Here is a 14,500-nt window from a genome sequence, read left to right as displayed (position 1 = left end):
AGTGGGGGCACGCTTTTTGGCAGGCATGCTACCAATTAGTCTAACACCCCCTCTGAGTGCCACTCCAATCCCATTCCCTAACTTGATGTGCTTCTCAGCGGGCATGTCTACACAAGATGTTAGAAGCACAGTAGACTAATTCTATTGTGCATTAGCACATCACAGTGAAAGCTGTGCTAGTGCGCTAACATCCAGGAGAATTAGTCCATTGCACATTAGCATCATGTGAAAAACGTGTGCCGGTGCTACTGAGCAATAGTGCCAATTACAGCACATAAAGTTAGTACGTATTATTATGGGTACTAAACTTAATGCACCAGAATTATGGCGCACTAAGACACAGGTAGACGTTCCCAGTCTTTTGCTCTCTTCCCTTGGCTCCTTGACAAAGCTTCTGCTTTGATTTTTGCCTCCTGCCCTGTGCTCTTTGCCTGACGTGATGCTCTTTCTTCTGTTCCCTGTCCTTCTGCCACTGCTGCATGTCACACACTGTGATGGAGGTTGCTTGCCTCTGACCTGGAGCAGTGGTTCTCAACCTTTTAAGCCTCAAGGTCTCCACCATAACTTTTTTGAATTTAGCAGCACCCCATTTCAAATACCAAGATATTTATTTGAGGGTGAGTATACACATGACAATTTAAGGGGGTTTAGCCCAATTTAAGGCATGTTAATGGTTCATATCTACACATGTACACCCTTAATGCACCTTAAAATGGTGATTTTAGGTTATTCTTTAGTGATGTGAATAGCTAAAGAAGCACATTAATACACCTGTAGTTGTGTTAAGGCACATTAACATTTTGCATGGACTGACTTGGGACTAACTTTAGTCCCACGACAGCCCGTGCACAGTGTTAATGCACTTTAACATGTACACTAGGCCTGTGTGAAGTGGCTAGTATTTACTTTAGATTCGGATTCGGCTGATTCCGGGGACAGTGATTCGATTCAGTGATTCAAATCACTGTCCTGAATCAATTCTCAAGAGGCCTATCTCCAGTTTCATATTGGAGATCTGAGCAATCATATGGCTCTTTTACATAAAGTGCAACTATTCCTCCACTTCTCTCCTCTCTGTCCTTCCTGAACAGTTTGTGCCCATCTATGATGATGCTCCAGTCATGTGAGCTCCCATCATGTCTGTTATTCTGATCACATCATAGCTCCCTGACTGTGTGAGGACTTCCAATTCTTCCTTCTTGTTTTCCAGCCTCCATGCATTTGTGTACAGGCACCTGAGGTCACTAGTTGATTGCCCTGATTTCTCAGGAAGTATGAGAGCACCTCCCCTGTTGCCCCCTCCTGCTTGCTCTTCCTTCAGGTCTTCTGCTTCCTCACTTACCTCAGGACTTTCGCCTCCACCCCCAGTGAACCTAGTTTAAAGCTCTCCTCACTAGGTTAGCGAGCCTCTCTGTAAAGACACTCTTCCATCTCTTGGTCAGGTGGATCCCATCTCTTCCCAGCAATCCTTCTTCTTGGAAGAACATCCCATGGCCAAAGAAGCCAAAGCTCTGCTGGCGACAAAATCTGCACAGCCAGGTGTTGATTTGCAGGATGCACCTCCTCTTCCTGGGCCCTTTCCCTTGACCAGAAGGATTGACGAGAACACAACCTGACCCTCACTCTTGCACCCAGAGTCCTGTAGTCTCTTTGATATGCTCAGGGTCTCCCGTGCCAGTGTTATTGGTGCCCACGTGAATGAGCAGCATGGGGTAGTAATCAGATGGCTGGATGAGCCTTAGCAATCCCTCTATGACATCTCAGATCTGGGCTCTGGGCAAGCAGCTGACTTCCAGAGACAACAAGTCAGGTCGGCAGCTGACTCCCTCCATCCCCACATAGGGAGATTAATACAATACCCATTTTTATAGAAGTGCAGAGAGATGAAGGGCATTTATACACATGATGATTTTTGCCATTTAAAGTGGACATTTAAAGTCATCGATTAATTCATGTGTCAGACTTTAGAGTGCTTGACTTGCCTAAACTCAATTAATGGCTATGAGAGAGGTGACAAAAGCACCTCCCACTCCTGTACTTGCAGTATGCCACACACTCCAAACCCAGTCTGAAATCTTGACCAGCAAACCTAATGAGAACAACTTCTTCAGTATGTTCTGCTTCCCGCAGGGCTGCAACTGAGAACCTGCTCTTAAGGTATTGCTCACACAGTTTGGTAGCTGTCTAGTACTGAAGTTGGCCAGAACCAAGGAATAAAGAGGTACACAAAAATAGAGAGCAGCAGAAAAGTCTTGAAATCTGTTACACTTAAGAACTACCAAATGTTTCCATCCTAGACATGTTCAAATATTTGGCAAACATGGGGAAAAATCTTGTTTTATTTCCATCGCTTCCATTTCACTTAATCCTATTCAGTCTCATCCTATGGGCTGGAACATCTCAAATCCCATGGATCAAATCCTTTACTGTAAAGTAGAGCCCTAGATCAGTAATGTGTCACCATCACCATCTCTTAAAACTTCAGAAACCCATCTTTCTATCCCTCACCTAAACACAGTGCTGTACAGGACCATCACCACTCTGGACGGCATCCACATTTTGAGGGGAAAAGACATGACGTGAGCTGAACAGAATACCAGTTCTTTTGCCAAGACATCAAAGCTGACCATTATATGGGTATATTTCTTTATGACTTGGAAAGTTAAACAGCCTTCTAGCCTTATTATTTATCATCCAGGAACACATAAAATGAAAGACGTCAATGCAAATGCAAGCCACATGTGGTAATTTGCTATCAGTAGCTTTTTTTTTCAGAAAAAGCTTCCCTCTCATCATCATCAGGCTGTTCTTTTCACACCTGACTGTCTGTGTTCATTAGATAGCAGCAGAACGGGCACTAATGGAAGGACATAATACGAGATTCTGGAAATTCCTTGACTTACCTTTTCTTTAATGGTCTACAAATGTTTTTAGCAGATGGAGGGGAGTGAGCCAATGCAAACAGTAATTGCCATGTGTCTTGGAAAGTCAGGCCACAGACTGAGAGCTGAAAGCGGGGCTCTCCTTATCCCTTCCTTAAGATATTTCTTGTTTGGATGCTACACTCAAATTGCAAACTAAAAGAAGCAATGAGAGCAATCAAGCAGGCCTCCATAGATATGGAAGGTTTGAACATCTCAAATCATGTGCTGCACAAGAAATATGGGCATAACTTTTTTACCATGCACAGGACAACCCCCCCCCCCGACCCCACACACACACACACCACCCTGCAACCAATTTCAAATGGGAATGTAGATAGAAAACTCCATAGATCTCTTGCCCTTTCCATGCTAAATTCCTGGGACTCTAGAAAGAATATATTATTTCAGATGTAATTCTGTTTTAAATCTTCTGTATTTCTGCCTTAAGCTCAAAAGTTATGTGGAGATCAAGGGGACACTTTAGTCAATCCCAAGATTCAGTTGTGCCTTGTTAGCTTGACAACTCTGCCAGCCAATAATGACCAAAGAACGGTAGGTTGAGAGTGGAAGTATTGGTCTGCTTATCTAGTTGTTTAGACCTCAACCACCATCCTAGTTGAGGGAGGTGAGGTCAAGACTGCTCTCTCTTTCTTTCCCACTACCTTTTTATTTGACATCTCCTAACACTGGGATGATCAGCGCGGTCGGCACCTCCACTTAGAGGTGATGCCGTATCTTTATCTTGGTGGTAAGTTGTTTGATATCCAGATCAGGAGGCCTACATAGGCCTACTTGTGTGTGAAATATATTTGTGGTGTCCTTCGATTATAATGAGCAATCATTGCAGTTTCTTCAGGCCACAGGTGCATTAGGGAAGGGCTAGTCTCTACTGGGTCCATACAGCGCTGAGAGGCAAACACTCTGAAACCTCATGTGCTGTGCTTCCCTGTCTCCTTTTCCAGCATCCTACTCTTAGATTGGCCAGTTCAAGGGCTGTTTAATGACTTAGCCTCTCAGCTGAGTCACAAAAGGCACCGTCTTACTTGCTTGGGGTGAGAAAGAAGAGAAAAGTCTAACAGCAGTAAAGACTTTTCAATCTCAACTTTGGAGTCATTTGCCTTCCTTGGCTTATCCTTAGAGCTTTGCTGTCATCCTAGTACAAATGTTTAGCAATAGCAACCAATTCCTCTCTCCGGCCACATTACTTGTGCTTGTAACAGTTTCAGGTCCTATTCCTCCAGGTTGCTATAAGGGACCTTTCTAGTGAAGCTGCCTCCCTGGTTCTTTTGAACCCCTGGGTTTATGCTGAGGCATTTCTGGGTGTTTCCTAGGCCTTTACCTTCAGCTAGTGCCAGAATCCTCCCAACATGACTGACATGAATTAGCTTTACACTAGTCAAGCCTTCCTACTTCCCATATGGGTTTTCCCAAATACAACATAGTTTGCCCCAATTTTATCTAAGGATCAGATGTCTTGCTGGGCCATTTTTGTGAAGGGCCAGTCTTCCTTGTGACATCACATTGCAGACATAGAACTGATAGTTAAGGAGGTAGGTACTGGATGCGTGATCTGGAAGGTGGATAAAAAATTGGCTAGACCATTGGGCTCGGAAAGTATAGTCAATGGCTCTGTGTCTAGTTGGCAGCTGGTATCAAGTGGAGAGCCCCAGGAGTCAGTCCTGAGGTCACTTTTATTCAATATTTTCACTGATGACCTGAAAGATGGGATGGAGTGCACCCTCAGCAAGTTTACAGATGACGTCAAGCAATACAATACATTTGACTATTACTTCTTGAGAGAATTTCAGCTGGAGGGAGTGGAAGCATTCTGTCGCATTTTGTGAAATGGAAGAAATGTCACCCACCTGTTTTTTACGGCATGCCCCGAGTAACATGCCTGAGTCGAAAAGCAGCTATGTGACATGCCTTCACATGACTGTGGACATATGCCATGCCATTCCCTCTACTGTGGCTAAAAATGTTTCTTTGCCTTTACATTTTGGGAAAAACATCTTTCATTGTCTTTCACAAATGGCAGCATGTCAACGAAGACAGTGAAAACTGTTCAACATAGATCCTCAGAACTGGGGATCAACATTATTAAACCCAAATCAATGGGCTTTCACCAAGTTAGCCCAACTTAAGATTTGGCAGCCAAACAGCAGATGTTAATACAAAATTGAATGTGAATGTTAATATAAAATATAATGTATAAATATAATATATATATTTATATTTATACGTATATGCTTACATACATATAATATAAATAAATAAATTAAATATAAAATATAAAATTTTATTCAGTATGACATTTTGCCTGCTACCTGCTGATTGAGGAAGGCAGCACAGTAGAGGAAATGCCCTACATTTGAATCTAATTCAACATTGTTAGACCAAAAGTTGGACCAGTAATATTTCAGTTGGTAGAATAAAAAGAAATGCTTGAGTCTAAAATAAAGGGAGTGCGGGGGGAAAAGATTTGGGGTTAACTCTGATCGTTACTTAAGCATTTTAGATGAAAACAAGGTTCCCATGTGCATTGTTCAGTGTGTTTTTCTTCAAGCCCCGGCTCCTGAAATCAAACAGTTACATTAGAATTTGTTTCCACTTGTTCTTTTTAGAGAAACTTTCTGGTCTCAAGTTTGAGGCAAAACACTGGATCATGTAAGCAGTGTATACTAAAAAAACTAAAAACCCACAAATGGCAAAATAAATAACCCACTATTTATTATTTTATCAAGATCTAATGGTTTGGAGGGGCTTGTCTTATGATTTCTGAATGTTTGGGGTTGACAGTATTGATGTAGTCACCTCTTTACAAGGTAAAAACACAGAATCACAGTTCAGCCTTCAACGTGACTAAATAACCATACATGCTAAAACCTGAAGTTCTATTGTGGCAGTATTCCTCCACCTTGCACATGCAAGATCATTCCTTGTAGTATACCTTTCTTTTTCTGTCTTCCCTAGTGTTACATGCCCCAAGTAACTGGGTTTCATGCCATTTGCCTTAAGAGACAATGCATTCTTGCTAGATCTCACCGCTCAGACTCAGTTAGAGGTACTCATGCTAACAGCTTCCATTTCTTAATTTCATCTCATTACTCTTACCTCAGAGACCACTTCACCCAGGTCCTTAGCTACATTGCTGTTCACTGAATTTCCCTTTGGGAGCCTGTTCCTGACAGCGAGGAATCCAAAGCCAATTGCAATGTTTTTCCCTCTGCAGACACACTTATTCACATAGGTGACAGGAAACTTAGGAAACCTAGGAGAAAGAGGGAGGTTGCATAGATGTGTAGCTGCAATCATTCACACCAACATATAGATTTGCACATACATACATATATCCTCAGTCACAGTGCTTCAGGGTCTCTCCTGTGTCCTCTCCACTTCCACTTCTGTCTGCCCAAGAACCTCCAGCCACATCAATCCAACTACCCCCGCTCTACAGATGACTGAGCTCCACTTCTGTCCCCTCTAGCCACACTTGCTTCTCCACTGTTTCGGTGTCCTGCCACAGGACCTTCCCTAACATACCTGAAACTAAACTCTTCCAGCTTTCCTTTTGCATCTTCCTTTTCATATTGCTATTAGCAACTTCTTGCTCCTCCCTGTCCCTTATCTTTGAAACCTTGGTGGCAGCTTTATCTCCACACTCAATGCTCTGTCACTTCTTTCACTCCCACTTCAGCTCTGTTGCTTCATCCTGCCTATTTTTTTTTCCTTTGCAACATCACTCAATATATCTGTTATTTTCTGTTTCCAGTATAAAACCTGCTGACCGGTCCTTTATTATTTCTCCCATTACTGAATGCTGGGGAATGTACTTTGTCTGCTTATCCGTCTTCCAGACACCAAGTCTAGCTGACCAGACTACAAAGCCAAAACATATCGACCTTTCCCCACATGGCTACCCTTTGGCATTCAATTACATTGTTTTTTGGCACATCAGACCCCTCTGTTCCTGTTTCCATACACTGTCTACCTAGAGTGCAAGCTCCATGTGTGCAAGCACTGTGTTTTCATACTTGTCTGCAAAGCATAGCTACGTTGGCATTAAAGGCCAGCATTGTAACTAGTAGAAAAATTGCTTTATTTATATTCGTGTTGTATATTGTGTGTGAAAGCAAAAAAAAAAAAAAAATTAAAAATGACAGTATATTATATTTCTCTCTTTAAAAAAAAGATTAGATTATTATCCAGGGCATGGAATCTCTATCCTGTTAGCTTTATCAGCCAGTATCCTGCTACAGAGCTTGAAACTTTAGTCTTTTGGTCCAACCATAGAAAAATCAATAGTATCATACTGATACACAAGAAAGTTTATTAAAGTAGCCATAGGCATCTCCACAACCTTATCCTATCAAGCTGGCTTGCTAATTGGTTTGCAACAGTGTTACTGCCACGAAAATTATCCAGGTCTGTCTTGTGAAAATCTGGCTCTATCAGCATCAAGAACACAAACAACCAGGGAAGTGGTCAAAGGTCACTTGCTAGTTGTTGAGTATGGAAAATAAAGCTTGTTAGCATTCTGTTGCTGCTTCTCATAAGGTGAGGAAAAATATATCAGTGCTGCAGAGAGCAGTCCTCCAGAGGACTGAACAAAGATGATCAAGCTTCTCTCTACTCGCTTGCACTCACCCATCAGGCTTTCATTGACGGGGAAGCCTAAAAGTCTGCCAGAAATGTCATTTCATACCTGTCTGGAGTCTTTGCTGTGCAGTAGTCACCTTCTTTGTCCATCACAGCAGTCTTTTCTCTCCCTCGCACTATTTGTCTTTCCACTTAACGGCACCACAGTTTATTGTTGTATTAAATCAAAGGAAAATTAAAAATAATTTTTAACAAGCTGGCGCATCCCAGCATGTATAAATTAAAACACTGCAAAGCTTGATGCAGAGCTGTGGGGATGGGAAAGACCACCATCTCCATGACCTTCCTTCTGGGAAGGCCCCATCATGAGGTCAGCGGGAGGTTGAAGAGTGTGCAAAATGCAGCCTTTGGCTCCAAATGAAAAGCCATGACATGAAGAACCATGTTGCTTTGTGACGAGCTGAGTCCAGCAAGAAGCCATGTCAGAGCCCTATATAGCCAAATGAGAAAGAGATCCTTACTGAACAAAGGGCTTTTCTGGGCAGCATTCGGCATACTACGAGCAGAGGTGCTCCGTGGGGAGCTTAAACCAATATCAAACAGACCAGTGGGATTCTTCTTCAGCTCCTAGGTAAAAGCAGGCTGCTGTAGCAGCTCCCCAGCATTCAGGCTACTCTGCTACACAGACAGTAAGATCCTCATCACTATCCTGCCCAAATGGAGCGATGAGGGTAATGAGGGACCTATCGGGATGCGACACTGTGCTTAGCAGTTAGTGTTGCCAACTCTGACTTTCTGGGGGATTTTTTTTCCTAACATGACATAATATACTATTAATTTCTTCTGGATTGCTTTTAATAGTCACCAGGGGAATGATGCCAAATCCGGTAGGCTTGCAGCCAATCCTGGAGGGTTGGCAACCCTATTAGCGATGAAGGTTGGTGTGAAAAGGAGAGAGTTTCTAGGTACTCCTTCAAAAGCACTGGTAAAGAACTTAGCCACCATTTTGTCCCTCCCATAAGGACTGCCAACTCTGGACTGCTTATGACTTTTCAGGATATCTGGTGTTTCCTTGAAAGCCCAAGTGACTCGAGACAAGCAATGGAAATGAGAATCTCATTTTCAGTTAACAAACAAGTGACTGCTCAGATCTTGCAGGCTGGAGGCAAAAACTTAAAAACCTATATCTTAAAGCTCCAGAAATTAGAGGGCAAATAAAATGCAAAATTCCATATTTTTAAAACCCCATGATTTCTTACAGAATCTATTTTAATAGAATGCGTCTTGACTCACGATTTTTTAATTACTGGGATCGGTGATATTGGCTGTCAATAGTATTTCACATGCTTATAATCATGCTGGTCAGTAGAGTTGGATGGAATTATTCTGGTAAATGCGTTATTTGATCAAATGGGTCCACTGATGCTTTTTGTAAATTTATATCATATTTGAATAATTTTTATCCCCCCCCCAAAAAAGAACCCCAAATTCCCCCAAAATGAAAGATTTAATTTCAGTTCTTTAGACATGAAACTTCCAAGAGTCTCTGTTTCAGTTGTGGCAGGCTGGCTGGTGGGCTCACCAGCAGCCCTGGACTGTTGTCGGGTTCCATTGGTAGAAATAGTTTTCCTTCCCCACAAATCAGGGGAAGGCAGGAGGAAGGCAGACGTTCCCTGACCCAGGGGGGAGGTGAAAAAGGGGACCTGAGAGGGAACTAGCACCTCGGGCTTCCTCATTGGTCCATTTCCAATCTGGGGTAGAGCCTCCAGAAGGAATAAAAGCCCACATGATGAGCTGTTGACAAGGGACAACAAAGACAGGGGCTTATGAAGAGCTTGTAGAGTTCACCAGCGGGGTGAAGAAATTGCCCCAGAAGCACCCAGAAGATGCCACCACCTAGAAGGGAGCAGCAAGTGGCTGAGTCCCCAGCCCCGCCACAGAAGGAGCCATGGTGACGGTACACAGGTCAGTGCACAGAGTCCAGGAGCAGATGGGACCTCAGCAGCTGCATGAGGCAGCACAAGTCTCCAACCCTGCATGAGGCAGGAACAATGGTGCATAGATAGGTACACAAAGGGTCCGGGAGCAGATGGGACCTTGGTGGCTGCTTGAAGCAGTGCGGGTCTCCAACCCTGCATGAGGGAGGAACCCAGCCCCTTCGGTGCACAGAGCAGTGCATGGGGTTGGTGCAGAGCTGACAGGACCCCGGTGGCTGCACGGGGCAGTGTGGGCCCCCAACCCTACATGAGGCAGGAGCAAGGCCATCGGTGCACGGATCAGTGCATAGGGCCATAGAGCTGATGGGTTGCTGTGCCTGCATGAGGCAGCGCAGGTCCCCAACCCTGGATGCAGGAGCTGGGCCATCAGTGCACAGATAGGTGCATAGAGCTGATGAGTTGCTGTGGCTGCATGAGGCAGTGCACAGTAGGCTAAAAGAGGGCTCATAGGCCCCAGAGGCTGCACAAGGCAGCTCAGCCCTTTCTGCCATGAGCAGCAACTGGATGGGTCAATCCCCGCTGCGAGGAACGATGCTTGGAGTCATGAGTTACGCAGGGAAGGGGTATTACCACAGGGGAAGAAGGGCCCTCCCCCATTTGGGAAGCCCCTGGGGGGGGATGACTCCTCTTTGGGAGTAGAGAGGAACCTAGGGCCCCCATTTGTTAAAGGGTGGTTTCCATGGTTACGGGGCCCCTCCTTGTCGTGGCCTGGTGAAGGGTGATGGTGTTCCTTTAAGGTAGCGAGTTCCTTCCCCTGGTACTATTTCTTCTTGGGACCACAGCCGCTGTGCCATTGTTGTGTTCTGGTTGCTCATGTTGTTGGGATTTTCATTGTAATCTTGCCTCTTCAGTGTTGCATTATGAGAGGATTGTAATCCGCTCTATTTAGCCTGCTAGTAGGGTCTGCTAGCACAATCCTGACTATACCTGAATTCACTGTATTGGTTATCATTATGTATTGGTATCCCATTGGATGTAACATCACTGCACATGCTCTGCTATTTTCCCATCACTGCCCAGTTTTTCCTTTGTTGATTTACTGTCTAACCTGTGTTTTACCACTGAGTGTCCCCACACCTGCTGCCTGGAGGGCCCTGTTGAGGGCAGGGCTGCCTACTAACTGGAAGGCCACAGAGAGTCAAGGCCCATGCCTGAGTTCAGGGTTGACAAGAGTTATTGTCTTTGTAAACCTATATTTGTAAATAGTGTGCGTGTATAAGTATATGTTTATAAGTTTTATATACTAATGTATTATTAAACCTGCAAGCAGTTAAGCATCACCAGGTGTCCCTGGTCTCTGTTCTGCTCTGCTCTGTAGGGAAAGGAGGGAGCTGACTTGCAGTTAGGCAGTCACGCTCCCAAAACATACATGCTAGGGCTGTGTGAAGCTTTGGTCCCCAATTCAATCCAGTGGAGATTTGCCCTGATTTGGTGGCTGAATCTCCGAATCCAAATCAAATCAGGAGACCCTTTAATTTCTCTGAATCAATTTGGACAATTCATAAAGATTCAGTGATTTGGACATAGTCACAGCTTGAAATGTTTTTTCTACATACCTCGACATACCAGGTGGCTCATGAATGCTGAGATGCTGGGGAGCATGGAGAGTCCCACGGGAGCATAGGGTCTCCCCAGCACGCTCAGCAGCAGCCCTGGAAGTGGACCAGAAGCATTTCCATTCCACTTCTGGGTTCGCCACCGAGCAAGCAGGGCCTCCCCCATGCTCCTGTGGGATGCTCCTTCTGCCCCAGCATCACAGCATTCATGAACCATGCTGGTACCATGAGGTATGTAGAAAAAACATTTCAAGCTGTGTCTATGGCTGAATCGCTGATTCTCCGAATCAGCATCGAATCTTCCGATTTGGATTCATCGGAATCGAATTGGGGACAATGATCTGAATCAACTAATCGAATCACTGTCCCCGATTCAGGTCAAATCCAAATCAAATACAGCCCTTTTCACACACCCCTAATACACACGCCCACTGACATCTCTTCAAATGCAGAGGGGGTACTACCTGCGTACCACCCGGGTTACACAATATTAACCTAACATTAACTTTAAAGGGTTAAAAAAATGAGCTGCTTCATTTCAGGTCAAACAAAATATTTCCGTTGATCTAAATGGATGTTCCTGCACATGAGGTTAGCTAACCTGTTTTAAAACTGTTTTGCACCATCCGTGCAGCTCAAAGAGAAATCCATACATTAGCTGATCTGGTTTACTGTCTTAAATCAGACTACCTGTCCATTTGGAATTGTATTAGGTCTGAGAAACTAAGTGACCAGTTGTAGCTGCCAAGTAAAAAGGAAAGAGTCTGTAATGGAAATAATTGAGAGAGAGAATAGAAGGAGTCGCAGCAAAAGGTTTTTTTTAATTTTTTTTTTTGCTATTCAGGATCTTGGAGGTGCTTTTTGATTTCTCTATCCCAGGGAAGAATAACTAATTAGTGGAAAATCTTCCACCCCCCTAGATTCTTGTCTCCAAAGTGTTAACTTACAGGGGTCAAGGGATTGGAAGGAAAAATAGGAAGTCATGAAATCTACTCTCCATGACACCCATGACAAATTTACTACCCTAAACAAACGTAGTTGAGATGGACCTTGATGTATGATCTTGCTCCCTAATATGGAACTGTTGTGTCAAGCTAAGATATTCTCATCTGCACATTCTATTCACTTTTTCATTATCCTACCTGCATCTATAGATCATCCCGAATTTTAAAAAGAAGAAGAAAGATGTATTTTCTGTTGTCATCATTTAAAAAAAAAAATCCCTTCCCAAGGGAAAGAGAAACATTTATACCAGGTGGAATGGGGGGACATCAGACAGGAAAACAAATTGATTCAGAAAGCCACTGAGCGCTATGAATAACTCAAATCTCTTCAAAGTAGCAATATTTTACCATGGTTCATTATTGTGCTATCTAGCTCTGCCAAAATGCTCCCTTCTACCACACACATACGTTAAATACGCTATTAAAGGTACCCTTCACGAGTAAAGATCCCGTCAAAGCAAGCTAATCAAATCCAGCTTTGGCTTCATGCTTGCTTTTCTGCTCATCCCAATTGTAAAGCTAAGCTGTAATTAATACATAAGAGGCTGGTGATTATACAGTATTAAGCTGAACATATAGAGTGAACATACAGTATTAGATTGCATTTCAATAGATCAGCCACCTTAAAGAAATAAGGTCTCCTCACAGGGTCTGGTATTAGTAGACTGATAACTTATCTAAGTGATGAGCGTGAGCTCTTGCATTGATCACTTGCTTTTGGGGATGTGTGTGTGTGTGTAGACTGCTTAATTAATCTTTCCTTTCTTATATCATGCAATAATCCTTATTTCTGTTTGGAAAATGACCCTTACTAGGTCACTGCCAATGCAAGACCATGCTGCTGTTATGCAGTGTATGCTCCCTTCTTGCCCATGAACACTTCCTTTCAGTGGCTCCATGGAAGTTCATAGATTTGTAGATGTTAGGGTCAGGAGGGACCTCAATAGATCATTGAGTCCAACCCCCTGCATAGGCAGGAAAGAGTGCTGGCGTCAGATGACCCCAGCCAGATGTCCATCCAACCTCCTCTTGAAGACCCCCAGGGTAGAGGAGAGCACCACCTCCCTTGGGAGCCCATTCGAGACCTTGGCCACTCTAACTGTGAAGAAGTTCCTCCTAATGTCCAGTCTAAATCTGCTCTCTGCTAGCTTATGGCCATTATTTCTTGTGACCCCCATGATAAAGTGCCATTAGCTTTTCTGATGACTTTGTCACACTGATGACTCACGCTCACCTTGGAGTCCATTAGGACTCCAAGATCCCTTTCCACTTCCACGCTACTGAGCAGGTCATTTCCTAGGCAGTAGGTGTGCTGGACATTTTTCCTCCCTCGGTGCAGCACTTTGCATTTCTCCTTGTTAAATCACATCCTATTGTTTTCTGCCCATTTGTCCAACATGTCCAGGTCTGCCTGTAGTTGTTCCCTGCCCTCCGGTATGTCCACTTCTCCCCACAGTTTTGTATCATCCACAAACTTTGACAGAGTACACTTCACTCCCCCGTCCAAGTCGCTGATGAAAACAATGAAGAGTATCGGTCCAAGGACCGAGCCCTTCGGGGCCCCACTACCCACTCCCTTCCAGGTCAATACTGACCCATCCACCACCTCTCCCTGGGTATGACCCTGTAGCCAATTTGCCACCCACTGGACTGTGTAATTATCTAAGTCACAGCCTCTTAACTTGTTCAGTATGGTGTGGAATACCATATCGAAGGCCTTCCTGAAGTCTAAATAAATGATGTCAACCCCTACTCCTGTGTCCTGGTGTTTTGTAACCTGGTCATAAAAAGAGACTAGATTAGTCAGGCATGATCTACCTGCTACGAACCCGTGCTGGTTTCTCCTCCGCATAATTTTTCCTGCTGGGCTCTCATATATATGAGCCATAATAATCTTTTCAAAGACTTTGCCAAGGATGGAGGTGAGACTGACTGGCCTATAGTTGCCCGGATCCTCCTTCCTCCCCTTCTTGAAAATAGGGACCACATTGGCCCTTTTCCATCCTCCGGGACCTGGCCCATGCACCACAAGTGCTCAAATATTCTTGCCAGTGGCTGTGCAATGACATCAGCCAGTGCCTTCAGTACCCTCAGATGGAGCTCATCCAGGGCTGCTGACTTAAACACATCCAGTCCTTCCAAGTGACTCTGCAACATCTCAGGGTCAATGCTTAGTAGTTTGGCACCCAGCTGTTGTCTCTCTACAATCCCATTGTGACACTTGTTTTGCCCCTTGAGGCAAAGAACTCCGGAGCCAGGAGCAGCGGGGAGAGGAGGGATCCAGGCACACGTATGTCCCCTTACCAGACCTGAGGCAGAGGCAGACACAGCAGCAGTGGAGCCAGCAGTGGCGGCAGAAGCAGCTGATCTCCCTAAGGTAAGTGGGCAGAGGGACTGGACGCAGCTGAGCTGGATCTGAA

The 14,500-nt window shown here is 44.4% G+C and overlaps 1 protein-coding gene and 1 long non-coding RNA gene across 3 annotated transcripts in view; one reads left to right on the top strand and one right to left on the bottom strand.

The window, feature by feature from the left end:
- Positions 1–14,500, bottom strand: part of LOC149867973 (uncharacterized) — a 354,972-nt gene that overhangs the window by 216,140 nt on the left and 124,332 nt on the right. The window lies entirely within an intron of this gene.
- Positions 1–14,500, top strand: part of LOC149867974 (uncharacterized) — a 128,322-nt gene that overhangs the window by 92,747 nt on the left and 21,075 nt on the right. For both annotated transcript variants that reach the window (XR_016441160.1, XM_090037727.1), the window contains one exon: positions 14,319–14,457. Coding sequence is in view for 1 of the 2 variants with exons in the window: in XM_090037727.1 (XP_089893853.1) it covers positions 14,319–14,457 (139 nt within the window). In the remaining variant the exon portion in view is untranslated. The remainder of the gene's footprint in view (positions 1–14,318; positions 14,458–14,500) is intronic.

The sequence above is a fragment of the Crocodylus siamensis genome, chromosome 3 (genome assembly GCF_052110815.1).
Source record: "Crocodylus siamensis isolate JL-2025a chromosome 3, ASM5211081v1, whole genome shotgun sequence".
Taxonomy (NCBI): Eukaryota; Metazoa; Chordata; order Crocodylia; family Crocodylidae; genus Crocodylus; species Crocodylus siamensis.
This window is presented reverse-complemented; position numbering and strand designations above follow the sequence as displayed.